Below are 15,088 nucleotides of genomic sequence, written 5' to 3'. Positions count from 1 at the left end.
TTCCTTCTTTATCCCTCCGTTCCTTTATCTGAAAGTGGGACAAATACTGCTGCAGCTATAAAGCACCTGCATAGGTCTAGCCCTTAGTAGATTTGGAAGAAATATTTTATTTCCTTATCCTGCTGGCATGAAGTTTATCTTTATGCAATTAATTAATGAAATAGAACTTGTATAATAAGTCAACAACATTATCAAAATTTCAGGGATTGGAGTGAGGGTATTTTTCATAGCTGGAAAATAAAAGGTTGAAGAGACTGTAAAAACAACTTATGAGGTAAAATTAATCTGCCTATTACAGATTGCTATTATTGAGTTAACCTATAAGTTAACCTAGTTTTGTTTTATTAATTAGAAATATTTTAGTGTGATTTTTTAAAAAGCATTATTTCATCTTGGTCATTTGTTGACCAAATATTTATTGAATGCTTACTACAGGCCCCACTATTGGAGGTCCCCTGAATGTAGAGGTGAGCAAAAGCCCTTTATCCTCCAAGAATTTACATATTTACACTCCTTTGGTAGGAAACAGAGAATAAATATATATATATATCAGTTAATCTGCCATGCAGAAAACCCCAAGGCAGTATACAGGGGATAACACACAGAATGGGTATAGTGGGTGTGGGCTTTGTGAAGGGTGGTCACTGGGTAACATGTGAGAAGAGACTTGGAAAAGGAGAAAATAAGCCATAAAGGTATTAAGGAAAGTGTGTTCCAGGCAGAGGGAAAGGCACATATGCCCTGAGGACCACAGAGAATGAGATGGGAGACACTGAAGGGTTCTGAGTGGGAAAATAACAGGATCTGGCTTGGATTTTGGAGGGACTACTCTGACTACAACTGGTGAGAACAGAATGTATATGGCAAGGGCAGGAAAAAAGAGATCAGTTCGGAGGCCTCCATTGCAATACAGGATGGAGATAGATGCCAGTGGCCAGTCAGTCCTGACTAGGGAGATTCTGTTCTATATTTTCTTTAGGAAATCTTTAATTCTGTTTTCTAGTTTCCAATGCATTCCAGTGGTATGGAGCTCTGTTTGGAAATCTTTCGTCATGCATCACCCAAACTTTCCTTTTGTAGCTGCTAACTTATGTCCTCATCTTTCCGCTCCCAATGAAACTCATATATACTAGAGCCTTTCCTTTGAATGGTCCTTAATACCCTGGTGAAACAACTCTAAATCCTTTAGCCTTTTTCTCATTTTGCTTCTCTACAGAAATTATTGTAGAGGAGATTGGGCATTTGATTGGGGACCAGAGGCAGGTAGAGGGATTCTGTTCTCTAACTTATGTGTGGTGTGATCCTGGACAAGTCAGATGAGCTTCTTGGGCCTTCATAATTGCATAAGTACATCCCATAGAGTCTTGGAGGGGATAGATTTTAGAGGCAAAATACTTTAATTATTCCATTTTACAGGTACGTCCCACTTTCACAGTAATCTTCTATTATTAGATAATAGTAGAACCAGGGAATCAAGTATGGAACAGAGTTGTTTCTGAATGCTATAGTAAGACCTTCCCTGAGAGAACATAGGGCAGAACTGAGACTTGCCCCTCAGTCTCCAGCTCCCAGGACAGTGAATCACACATTTTGTTAATTCACTTTACCTTGTAACACCATCTAATGATACAAGTCTGGTGATCTCTGGGCCCACTTGCAGATCCTCACTATTTTCCATGTCCCTTTTAATTTGTAAATGTCTTTGACCAACGAAAAATAACACTCATACTTTAAAAAGGTAATTCAAAAATAACAGCATGGGTAGGAGACATGTTTATATGTAATTACACAACTGCACATGGACATAATTATTTACATGGCTGGCTTGGATGGATTTGCTGCATAGTTAAGGGCACAAGAAAATATTTTAATTTCATTCATTTGCCTGGTGGTGTTTGTGATGGTTAAAAGCAGGGCCTCTGGAACCTTCAACTTGCTAGGTATAACACCTTGAAAAATTACTCAAATTTGAGCCTGTTTACACATCTATAAAATGGGGATTAATTTAGTTCAGTAGATTGCTGTAAGAATCAAATCCATTGGCTGAATGCTTGTTCCATAATGATTGCTATTATTATTATTATTGCTGTCGCTAAGTATATTTTTACTTAATAATAATTTTCAGTTATTACTTTAGTTCACTTTTATAATTTACAAAGCATTTTCCTATATATTTTATTCTAGAATCCTGTGAGGGAGGCAGGACAGGTAGCTATTATTATCTCCATTTCATGAGTAAGGAAACAGGGGGGCAGACAAGCTCTCAGTGACTTGCCAAAGATGCACAGCTTATGAGTGGTAGAGTTAGGACAGAAAATTGAGATTCTCTGGGTCCACATCCAGGTTATTACTTTTTCATTTTCAAACTTCATTTTGGTTCCTGAGCTACTGTCACTTGAATAAAAGCTCACAAATATTAGCCTAATGCTTCCAGGTTCTGTCTGTCATTGATTCATCTACTAAATACACAGATCACTGAAATGTTTGGACACAGTACTATCGGCACTGTCATATTCTCCTTTCTTCTGCTGAGTGAAGTTTTCCACTTTACTTTTCGCTCTCCTTTTCAAAACCTGATGATGAAGTGTGTGAAATCTTGTCATCACATCTGTCAGCAGAATTTACCAACTTGCTGCAGTTGTTCAGAAGCACTGCCCAGAAAAGAGAGGAATGATCAGAGACAAGTGTCTCTGTCCGTAATGAAAAGACACTCTATTACTTGAATCAGATTTGGCCCACTCCACCCCTGCTTTAGTTAGTAAAGCATGGAAACAAAAAAAACTCCTTTCTTTCCTCTTTCTTTTAATATTCCTATGAAAGAAAAGTGAACATGGGAACATGACTGAGTAAATATAAATATACTGATGGTGAGAGAAGGAAAACAAGAGGGGTATGCAGAAGCTTGGAAAATTACTAGGCATGCTGTGATTTTGGCATGAAGGACCCCATTATATGCCTGTCTGACCAATCTCAAGGATTCATCAATAACCACACCAATTAATTACACTGAGGTGGCCAAAGAAACCAACAGAATAAAAATGGTGTTCTTTTGCATGAGGAATGAGCAACTCAGTCATCAGTACTGCTTGTGGTCTGTTCCTTCCTTTTGAAAAACAGAGCCCTAGGAGGTGGTGCTACTGTGTGCCAAGAGGCAGTTTGTGGGTGATATCACCTTAAGACTAATGACACTTGAGCTAGGGATCTCACTTCTGCCCTGTGTTCCCCTCATGCACCATCCTGAGCACCTTCTGAGTTCATCCTTTTAGGATTAACAGAGTAGGATAGTTGAGATTACATACTTCAAATTGCCAGACTTAGAAGCCTTTAAAAGAGATATAATCTCTAACACCTCAATTTTGTTATCTGTCAAATGAAGACAATTGTGTCTACACTGTAGGTCTGTTAAGAAAACTGAGTTAGTGTGTAAATCACTTACAGAAAACAGTGATAGTAACATAGAAAGACTTTAATGCATGTTACTTATTATTATTGTCATGAGAGATTTTTTAAATTTCTGGATTCATTTATATCTTTTCTCCAATACTGACTTTGCATATTGGACTGGATTTTATCTAACTCTACTCACTTTAAAGCTATTCCATACTTTCAGTTCTTGCCCAATTTATAATATGAAAAAAAAAACAAAAACAAAAACCCACAACCCTGCAATGACAACAGAACAACTGATAAAGAGCAGTATGTTTGGAGTCGGACACATCTGAGTGTTTGGGTCTAGATGCTGGTTCTGTTGTTAGCTAGTTCAGAGACATTTGGGCACATTGCTTGACTTCTTAGAACCTTGGTTTTCTCATCTGATGAGGACTCCCTATCACTTGAAACATAGCAGCCACATCAAAGCAAAATCATTCATGTAAAATGGATTTTGTTGAGATTAGCTGTTACGATCAGATGGTTAAATGGTCAGGGACACAGAATGCCAAGATCTTGCATTGGCACAGATACCGTGGTTCTGCTTGGTCTCCAAACTTATTTTATTGTGCTGTACTGAACTAAATGGATACTATGTATGAAAGAATTATTTGATCCTTAGTGGGTATACAGTAGTTGTTGATGGTTTCACTATTTTAAAAAAAAAAGATGTTTGAACAAGTTGGTTTTCAAATTCCCAGGCAGTAATGATAAGAAACCCTTTTAAAATGGTTGTTATGTACTAGACACTTGACACAGAGTACATTACTTAATTTTTACAAAAATCATGTAGGTAGCTACTGTTGTCAACCAATTCACAGACTTTGAAACCAAAGCTAAGAGAGGGGTTTTTCCATGGTCACATAGGGGTTCATAGTTAGGTGTTCTTACCCTATATTTGCAACCTGAATACTAAATGGCTTAATGACTACATCAATTATTTCATCAGGTCTAACCATGGACCTGGAAATGATCAATCTTTTAGGGGTTTGTTGAAACTAAAAGAGAGCTGAAATAGAGCAAAAGGAGCATTGTAGAGGAAGCATAGCTTTCACTTTGGTTGTTGATGGTGATTTTCTATCTTAGAATATATTTGTATGGGTGGAAATAACACAAATACATTTTTCTTAAAATTAAAAAAATACGGGATTAGACTTTCTATTCCTACAGAAGGAAGGAATACACAAAATGCATTTTTTAAAAATATATAAATTAGGGCAGCTTGATTTTTCTGACTCTATTCTAGTCAAAACCTGCCCACATAAGCCCTGTATTTAATCCCTTACAAACTCTCTTTTCTGGGGGATATTTAGCTTTTACAGTGATGAAATGTATGGATGAGGGTAAAGGTTATCAATGTAAAATATAATGATTTTTCTCTTTCCTCTGTATCTGTAGACTCCAGAAGAACTAGAGGATGATTCTGACTTTGAGCAGGAGGATTATGACGTGCGCAGTAGGACAAGTGTTCAGACAGAGGATGACCAGCTCATCGCCGGACAGAGTGCACGGGTGAGTGGATATCCAGGGCTTCAGTTTGTTGCACAGAGACTACGTTCACCAGAATGGTTTGAGGGGATTTCTGATTTCCAAGGAATAGGAACCCAGATTCATGGCTCTGAAATCTGTGCTCTCACCTGGGGTTGTTTATAGTTACTCACATTTTACATAGTAGAAATAACTACCACTGCTTCTGATTGTTTTTAACTCGGTTCTCTCTCTGACACTCAAAAAATAGCAGCCACAGCAAAGCAAACACTTATGTGCATATTGGGTTTGTTGAGGATGAGGATTATGATTAGATGCATCAATAGCCAGGAGATGCAGGGAGTCCAGATCTTGCATTGGCACAGGCACCATGGTTTTGCTTGAAGTCCCTGAGCTTGTTAACTACACAAAAGGCAAGGACAAATGGAGAATTAGAGTACTATTTGTTACTGCCTGGGCTGCCATTGCTCCATACTCTGGCCTAGGTCTCTAAGAAATAAAACCGCATCTTTTGAAATTGGTTCAAGACCATCAGAGTAGAAAGAGAGAACTTCCTCTCCCCCTCCCCCAATACCTAGCTATGGGCAGAGCAGTAGCCCTAGATCTGTCTGCCATGTGATATAAAAAGAAATTATAGAGACATACTACAAATATGCCAGTTCAAGGCATGAACAAGAAGCAAAGAAAGATCTCTGTCTGGCTGACTTTTGAACACTCTTGAACACTTGTGACACTGTCCACCAGCACAAGTGTTCCAAAGAGGATCCTGAAATCTGACCAATAAGATTAGCTGTATCATCTTGAGGGTAAAAGCAAGTACACAAGGCAGGTGACAGGCGATGAAATACTTGGGGATTGCAAAGGGGGCTGAGATTCTCCTCCCTTTAAAGCCTCAAATTCCATAGGGTAAAAGCAATCAAATATAAAATAGCTGAGAAGTAGATATTCCAGATTTATATGATAGTTTTAACTTAAGAAAATATAATCAATAGGAAGCATGAGGTTGAGAAAGGTGATGATTGGGATAGGGATTAGGAAACCCCAGAAAGCTGACACTAGTTTAGGATTTGGGAATAACAGTAAGAAATAACCATAGATTAAAATAAGGATAATTCAAAGAATATTAGGTCTTTTTTTTCATATTTTTATTGCTATTCAAGTACAGTTTCCCCCACCACTCCCCACTGCCCCATCCATCTCCACCTCCCATCGTTGATCCTATCCCTCTTTTGCTTTGTCCATGTGTCCTTTATCATATTCCTTGATAACCCTTCCCTTTTCCTCCCATTATCCCCTCTACTTCCTCTCTGGTTACTGTCAGTTTGTTCTTTATTTCAATGTCTCTGGTTACATTTTGCTTGCTTGTTTTGTTGATTAGGTTCCACTTATAGGTGAGATTATATAATATTTGCATTTTACCACCTGGCTTATTTCACTTAGCATAATGCTCTCTAGTTCCATCTGTTCTGTCGTGAAGGATAGGAGCTCCTTTCTTTCTGCTGCATAGTATTCTATTGTGTAAATGTACCATAGTTTTTTTTATGCACCCATTCAGCAGAATGAAAAGGGAACCAACCATATGGGAAAGTATATTTGCCAATGATACCTTGGACAAGGGTTTGATCTTCAAAATATATAAAGAACTTATATGATTCCACTCCAGGAAGACAAACAACCCAATTAAAAAATGTGCAAAGGACCTGAATAGACATTTCTCCATGGAGGACATAGGGCCAAGAGACATATGAAAGTATGCTCAGCATCACTAGCCATCAGAGAGATGCAGATTAAAACCACAGTAAGATACCACTTCACACCAGCCAGAATGTCAATCATTAATAAATCAACAAACAACAAATGCTGGTGATGATGTGGAGAAGAGGGAACCCTGGTGCATGGTTGGTAGAAATGCACACTGGTGTACCCACTCTAGAAAGCAGTATGGAATTTCATCAGAAAACAAAAAAATGGAATTGGCTTTTGACCTGTCAGTTCCATTACTGGGATTATATCCTAAGAATCCTGAAACACCAATTCAAAAGTACCTGTACACCCCAATGTTCATAGCAGCACAATTTACAATAGCTACATGCAGGATAATATTAGGTTTTTAGATGATTCATAAAGTCTTTGTGCATCAAACCCATGTTCTCTTTTGTGCTATATGTCCTGATAGTCTCATCCAACAATTAAATAATCCAGAAGATATAGATGGACATTGATATAGGGAAATGTGAGCATAAAAGTCAGAACATTGAAGAGACACTGGCTTTGATTTCAGACAGACTTGGTGTTGAATTGTAAAGATTCAAGTGAGGATCATGCTTTGTTGCATGTTGCTTAATTTCTCTCTGATCTTCAGAGCTATTATCTGTAAAATTTGAATAATAGACTTTAAAATTTTGGGGGGGGTTAATTATTTGTAAAATAATGAGGATAATACCTGACATACATTAAGTTCTCAAAACAGGTGACTCTGAAAAATGTTATTATTTGGAAGAGAAATCTCTTCTGATCGTAGACTGGTGACAGTAGAAAAGCACACAAAACAGTATGAAGCTTCCTACCTTGAAAATTTTATATAGATTCTATTTAAACTCTGCCCAAAATGTTGACTTGGGAAGATCGTTAGCTGAGAGTCTTTTGAGCTTAGTTGGCATAACACTAAAGTAATTCATCAACCAAGTCATTCATCTTCGAAATTAAGGAAAACCAGAATTTTTACATTAATGACAAAGGGCAAGTTTGAGTAATTTATCCAAGCTTTAATCAATTCAAAGTCAATTTGATTGATTGCAGCTCAGTATTGATACAGCTCAAGAACAATTGTCTTGTTTTCTCAAAGACAAAGGCATACTGTACAACTCTTCTAGTCACCATCTTGTCAAAATGGCATAATTAGTCCCACTCTTTACAAGGAAGAACAAGGTCCTGTTGTACTTCATTTCATCAAGTATGTTATGGTTGGAAACAAAAGTCAGATGGCACCTATTTACATCATCAGTTATTTCTTCACTCAACAGGTGAAAACATAATAGTATTTTCCGAAGGATTTCTCATCATGAGTTATGAACATGGTCCAGGATATTATGAAAATGTGCTGCTATGATAGAGCACTTGCTGATTTGTCTTTGAAATCCATCATGTGGTCTGTGTGATTAACTTGCAGCAGACAGCATTAGTTATTGAGCCAGCCTACTGTAGCCTGTAATTATATGATGACAAATCAGAGACGTAGAATTAAGTTGGAAATAAGAGGGTGCATTGAATTGCTGAGATGACAGGTAGTTGAACTTTTGACCAGAGAAGTGTGTTAACTTGGTCAAAATTGTGAAGAAGGCAGAAGTTGTTTTTGACAAAAGCAGTTGCTCTTTCTAGCAGCCAGTTGTCCCTGGTAATGGCCTTATTTTGTGTTCTTATTCAGACATTTCTCTCTGAAGTGTTAAATTAATCTAAAAGGAGGTTAAGGTGGGGAAAAAGCTTTTAGAACCCACTCCAACATTGCTCTCAAATTCTAAAATTAGAGTGTTTATTCTCCTCATGTGACCCTGTCTGATGCCTCTTTAAAACATTTTATAAAGAGACCAAGAGAGTGAGAGAACAAATGAGCAAAAGAGTGAGAATGACCATACCCTGGAATAATGAAATGTAGAAGTGATAGGACCTTGACATGACATCTTACAAACTCTTTTTTTTACAGGTTGTTATAGCTAAAATTGGTCATCAACAATTCTTGGACACTTAACCTTGGTGATACAATGTATTATTTGGAATCACACAGACTTGATTTTAAATATGGTCTTGACCATGCTATGTAACTTGGAGGCTTCTTTCTTAACCTCTTCATACCTCATCTCTTTGCTTATATATACAGCATCCTGTCTTGGAATGTCATTCAGAGATCTGCATGATAAAATGTATCACGAGATGTCATATAATATTAGGCTGATTAAGATGATGATGATGCTTGTAACATTAGGGAGTTATTCATCAGAAGGTTGGCCAAATAGTTTATCCTGAAAGCTGGACAATTCAGGCAGTTATGAAAATTTTTACTTGAATTAATGGGACAAGTACTTCAATTTTCCCATTCACTTCACAGCCTGAGACTGGTAAAAGTCAAAGGACCCACTCCTTAAGTAATACTTTTAGTTATTATCCTGTTTTAAACTAAAGTGAATATAAATGGATGCATTGAGTTTTAGTCCTTTTACTTATTATTTCCAAACATTCATCTACTTGTAGCCTTAACGTTAGATTCTTGCTCTGTGTTTAGGAAACCAACACTTGTCAGGTTGGAGACCTATAGACCTCAAAAATCATTTTTCTCTTTGAGATTGGAGAAATAATTATAAGAAAAGCTTCTCGAGATTTAGATTGAAGAAAAGATTCTGAGCTGAGTGGTTGTTGGCTTGGATCAGTGATTTGTACTTTTATTTAATAAGTAGAACTTATCACAAAAAAATGGTTGGCTGTGAACCTGGGATGAAAGAGTTGGCAACTTTCAGGATTTGAGTGTCTGATGCCACAAATTTGGGGTCCCAGATCAAGCAGACCAACCATTTGCAGAGCTCTGCTTGGCTGCTGTGAACAGAAGCAGCAGAAACCCTCAAGCTAGCCTAGGTGGTCACACAAACAGAAAAGCCGATTTATTCCCTTTTCTCTTGGCCAAGAAAATAATTTGTCTCATGTTCCCTTAGTTTGAATGAATGAACAGTTGCATGTTATTCATTTTGTATTTAATTTGATTTCAATGTAAACAATCTCTAATTTTTTTTTCCTAGCTAGAATGGCCTTAAAGTGTTAGCATTTCAAACTGCTGAGTTACATTGATAAGACCTAATTAAAACTCATACATTGAATGTTAATTTGATTAATTTGCAAATTTTGTAGTTTGTGATCTACTGTTTATAGATAATTTTTTAAAATTCCAGCTTCAGAAAAGGTCATTTATGAGTTTTTAAAAGCAAGAGCATTTTTAAAGTATTTGGGAAAAGACTGGTTCATCGATAGCTACATATGCAGAAACTTGTGTAACACTTGCACCCACGTCACACAACATTAAGTGTGTTATGCAGCTTGAGCACCCCTAGAATCACAATAAAATTTCCTTTGCAACTATGCTTTGAAGGGGCCAGTTTTTCTTCAGAATTGTGCCCTTAGAAAATGTTTGTGTGTTCCAGTAACTTTTCTTGAACTATGTTGATGTAGTGAGTGAAAAAATATTTAGGTAGTCAATCAAAAGATATTTACTGAGCTTCTATTCTCTAAAGGATGTTGAGGACTCTACCCTAAGGAAGCTTAGAGAGAAGGTGGTGATAGGGCATTAATAAAAATTACAGAGAAGAGTAAGGCAGATAATATTCAAATGCTAAATTTCACGGTTGAATCTCAACTGATACAGTTCACAGGGAAGTGCGCATCCTTCGATATATAAATTAACCCTTTTGGGATAACAAAAATCCACTACTTTCCATCTGAGGATTAAATGTAGAGTCTGGAAGTCTGCTGGATAGGTTTACAGAATTTTTTTTCTACAGAGAAGTAGGTAGTGGATGCTTTACATGATGCTGGTTAGGACTTGTGAGGTCTAAGTAAAACATTATCAATTTTGTGTGCAGAGGACAAATTACTCTAGGACAGCATTAAATTATCGGACAGGGGTGCCTCTGGAAAAAGTGCATAGTATATATTAACATCTGCAAATCCAAATCTATCTCAAATGCATTGGAATAGCTATGTTATCATCAGTACAATATAGCATATGTGAGTTTATAAGAAACTCTTGTGTATATAGAACACCATTTTAAATAGTTTTTGAAAGTACTTTAAATTTTTTTTAAATATAGTATTTTAAAATACATTAACTATAGTATTTGTTCCAGTCTGGCTATTTAATATGAATTGTAATTTGTATATAGACACATATATACATACCTATACATAAATTATGTACACACTCAGACATGTATTGTTTATATAAAGTCACATACATGCATGCATGGACATTAGTAAACATGGCTGTGTATTGGTAAGAGGTAGCATCGAGGCAACTGCTAGTCCAAGGTTACTTTTATGCAAATAAGACAAAGACACCCCTTACTCTGAGCAGATGAACCCTTACCTGTAAGATGCTCAGCCTGGTGGATAGTGATTTCAGTGACATTTGTTCCATTGAGCCAGGACCACTGTGCAGTGTCAAACCTGTATGGACATGCGTGGTGATTCAGTTGTGCATAGTGGTTAAGTATAGTGTTAGCTGAGGTGGGTTTGAATCCTATGCCTACAGCTTAGTAGTAATATGATGTTGAGAATTTAATTAATTTCTCTGGGCTTTGGTATTATCATTAATAAAATAGTGGTAATAATATTATTAATTTTGTATGATGATTACTAATGATTAGTTAATCTAATGATTAGATTAAGTTTTTTGACATACATGGTTTCTCAGCACAGTACCCAGTAAATATATGGCTGGGTTTCAGATCAATCTTTTATTCCTAGAGTGTCATATAGACTCTGAGTCCAATTCTTGCCTTTGATAGCAGCTAAGTAATAAGTTATGGGGGTAGCTGGAAAGGAAAACTAATACAGAAATGATGATTAGATAATGTTAACAATAATCTCACACATGCTTACTTTCATTTTTTGTCAGACAAAACACATTTGTTTTATTTGCTGTCCATCATAACATTCTGAGGTAATTGTTTATTATTCTTACACTATATCTGAAGATGTAAAACTATGACCCAGTAGCAATGAGGCATTAAACCAACTCAGTGACAGGGCCTGATTGAGACCAGTTTTTCTGAGCTTGTGTCCACTGATATTTCTACTAGTTATCTGCTACCTCTCCATCAAACAATTCACTCACACTGCACAGAGTTTACAATTTAGGGAGCAGTTGTTCCTGTTATTTTACTTGTTCTATGCAAAAGTTGTAGGTCTCTCAAATCATGAGTTCTTGATCTCTTTTCTGGAGAACACATGCATGCCAAAACCACAGGGATACTAGAGCTAATATTCTTACTCACCTGCTCCTTCTGTGAAGCAGATTGCACACAGTTCTGTGAGGGTGAACTGAGATGGTGTCAAACATTTTGGTGTGGGCCTGCTACATAAACAGTGCTTATGAAATACAGCTGATTGTCTTTATTCATGGTACTTATGTTCTATAGTCACCATGAATGCTTAATTAGCAATATTGAATTATTGCAGCTAGAGGAAACACAGGGTTAGGTTCCTGAGAGCTGCTATTCTCAACACTTTCTTCAATCAATCATACATAATGTTGTTTAATGACCATTTTTGTTTAGATACCTTATATTATAATTGTGATTTACTTATTTTGAACCCACATAGCCAAGAACACTAACTCATGCCTGACTGAAGTACATCTAATGTATGCATTTTCTACATAAGGCACATCACAGGACACCAGGCAGCACTCCAGCTCTATGCTTAGGGGCCACATTTGATAGCAAAATCACCAACAGAAAGTACAGAGATGTGGAAAATGTGGCACTAAATATATCCCAGGAGGGATGCTTGTTTATAGGATGAGTGGTGAAACAAGAAGACAGAGAAAGAATACCTTGTTTAACCTCATCTGGGAATAAACACTTCAGGTGCCTCATTTTTTTTTCAGCTCTGGGCAAGTATTGATTTAGGGTAAATAAATTTTAGAGAGTAGGTAAATTTGCAAATAAAGAATCCATGAGAAATGAGAATTGACTTGTTATTGCCTTTCTATATTCCCTTGCTTACAGACTATTGAAAATCAACCTTTGCTTTCTAATCCTGTATTTTAACCCATCCCAACATCTCTGTCTACATACTCACAGGCTCTACAGGGAGCCTTGGTCATACCAGGATTTCCATAGAGGTAGTGGAAGAGGGCTGAGAATTACTGGTGTGCCATCCCTGAAATGCTCTGGGTAGGACACTTTTGTTTGACATCCAACCATAGATTCCTTCACTAACACTCATAGAAAATGTCCCCACCCCACTGCACTTGGATGCTTGGATAGTGTTTAAAATTCCTTAGTGACAGAAGGCCTATTTTCTTCTTTCCCTTCTCAGAACAGATTTCGGTGTTGAAAGAGGTGCATTCTTTCATCTGGTAAAAGTTTCCTGAGACCAAATATAAAATTTGTCAAGAATAGATTCTTTTGAACAAACATATGTCATCAAAGCAACAGAGAAGTTCTGTTACTGTCAATGTGCATGTGCTTTTGGATCTCTGTATTTTTTGTATGTGGGAGTGGGGACGGGGAGTTTGGGGACCTTATCAGATGTCTGTGATTTTTCCTTCCCCAGGATGGAGGAAACATGCTTTCCAGAATGGAGGTGCAGCCTATAAATCGTGTCAGGTCTGACTCTGCCATTAACTGGAGGTAGAGCCAGCCAACCTACTGTCTGTATTTCTGCTGTCACTATTAGTCACACTTTTCTGTAACCCACACAGGCCATCATGGCTCAACTACCACAGGAGGAGAAGGCAAAAATAGCTGAGCAGGTGGAAATATTCCACCAAGAGAAAAGCAAGCTGGATGCTGAAGTGGCCAAATGGGATGACAGCGGCAATGATATAATTGTGCTGGCCAAGCAGATGTGTATGATCATGATGGAAATGACAGACTTCACAAGGTGAGGCCCAGAGATAGAGCTGAAGATTTTCTCATTGAACCCAGAAGCATAACAGTGTATATTAGCTTGCTGAAAAATTAAAATATTACATAAAAGCTGGGTACAGATATTATAAAATTTACATGTGTAAGTCAAAATGATCTGAACCTAATTCTTAGCAGATAGGTTTTTTTTGGTTAGGGAAAAGAGGCTCATTTTTGTAATTATTATTGTTTTCATTATCTATGCAAAGTCAGTCTTCAAACTCTTGGGGATTGGCTGGTTTATTTTTTGGTCTGTGCTATTTTGCAGTGTACCTAAATATTCTGAAGATAAGGTGAATGATTGGTTCATATCCTCTTGGGAAAATATGTTTATGCATTTGTGTGAGTGTACATATATGCATGTGATATGTTTTAATGCTAGACCATGTTCTAGTATTAACTTCAGCTCATTTTTACTCTTATGTTCAAAGAATCAGGTTCAACAAACTGATTTCATAATTTTGACAGGTTAATTAAAACTTGTGTATGTTTTGTTCCCTTTTTCTCTGAGCAATGCTTTTAAAATATCAAGAGACCAGTCAGAATTTTGTCAGAAGCCTTTTCTTCATCCAGGTCATTGCTGTTTCTGCCATTGTATTTTTAGTCTCCTCTTTAAAGGGAGGTAACATTTCTGTCCTTCCTACCACACAAAGGTCAAACTAAGGCAAAGCAAAGCTCAATGAAAAGATCCCTTGATTTTTAGTCCAAATACCAGATAATTTTAGATCTGTCCCTTATAGTCTTTATTTGCAAAATGGGGAAATAATACATTTCTTATAAACTTCACAGGATGAGTTTAAAATCCAAAGAGATAATGCATTTGTAAATTATGCTGCCATAGAAAGGTAAGCTACTATTATACTGTAGATTTTTTTCCTGGGAACACAGGCACACACAGACACATGTAAGCAAGGATGTTTTAATGATTCCACATGATATTTGTTATCAAAACTATGTAATATATATGGCAATGTCAAAACATTACCTTGTGGGTAACAATTTTGTAATGATTGCTCAATGTCTCTAATAAAAAAATGCTGCAATTGATTATAAGTTATAATAAAATAGGGAACATTTCTACCTCATCTCCCCTACCCTTTGACCTTTGCCTCTGGCCAATATGTACTAATAACATTACTTGGCCCATTCTCCAAATATTTTTGAATTGATTTTGACTTCAGTAGAATGATTTTACTGTTATTCGGGTGACCTTTGAGACTTTTAAATGTCATCATATTCATTAGAAGTTCAAATTTGTAAATTTAGTCTCTGTCAGCTTCACAAAGTTATCACACACACACACACACACTCACACTCACACACACACACACACACACACACACACACATAATAGTAGGAAAAAATGGCCCGGGCTATTATTTAAGACTTAATTTTCTACAAATCATGCTACTGTGGCAGCCTCAGTCATTACTTTTTAAGGCCTATGATGACTTAATTTGCTTGCTTTAAAGATTGTACTAGTACTTTATCTGATGGGT

At 36.8% G+C, this 15,088-nt stretch overlaps 1 protein-coding gene across 4 annotated transcripts in view; it reads left to right on the top strand.

The window, feature by feature from the left end:
• The window catches only part of CTNNA2 (catenin alpha 2), a 1,104,880-nt gene that overhangs the window by 1,034,572 nt on the left and 55,220 nt on the right, over positions 1-15,088 (top strand). For all 4 annotated transcript variants that reach the window (XM_045827749.1, XM_045827747.1, XM_045827750.1 and 1 more), the window contains exons 14-15: positions 4,828-4,941; positions 13,385-13,566. In XM_045827749.1, the coding sequence (XP_045683705.1) occupies positions 4,828-4,941; positions 13,385-13,566 (296 nt within the window). The remainder of the gene's footprint in view (positions 1-4,827; positions 4,942-13,384; positions 13,567-15,088) is intronic.

This window comes from Phyllostomus hastatus, unplaced genomic scaffold, assembly GCF_019186645.2.
Source record: "Phyllostomus hastatus isolate PE091 unplaced genomic scaffold, TTU_PhHast_1.1 phas_scaffold_78, whole genome shotgun sequence".
Classification (NCBI taxonomy): domain Eukaryota; kingdom Metazoa; phylum Chordata; class Mammalia; order Chiroptera; family Phyllostomidae; genus Phyllostomus; species Phyllostomus hastatus.
Note: the sequence above shows the minus strand (reverse complement) of the source record. Positions and strands in the feature narration are given on the sequence as shown.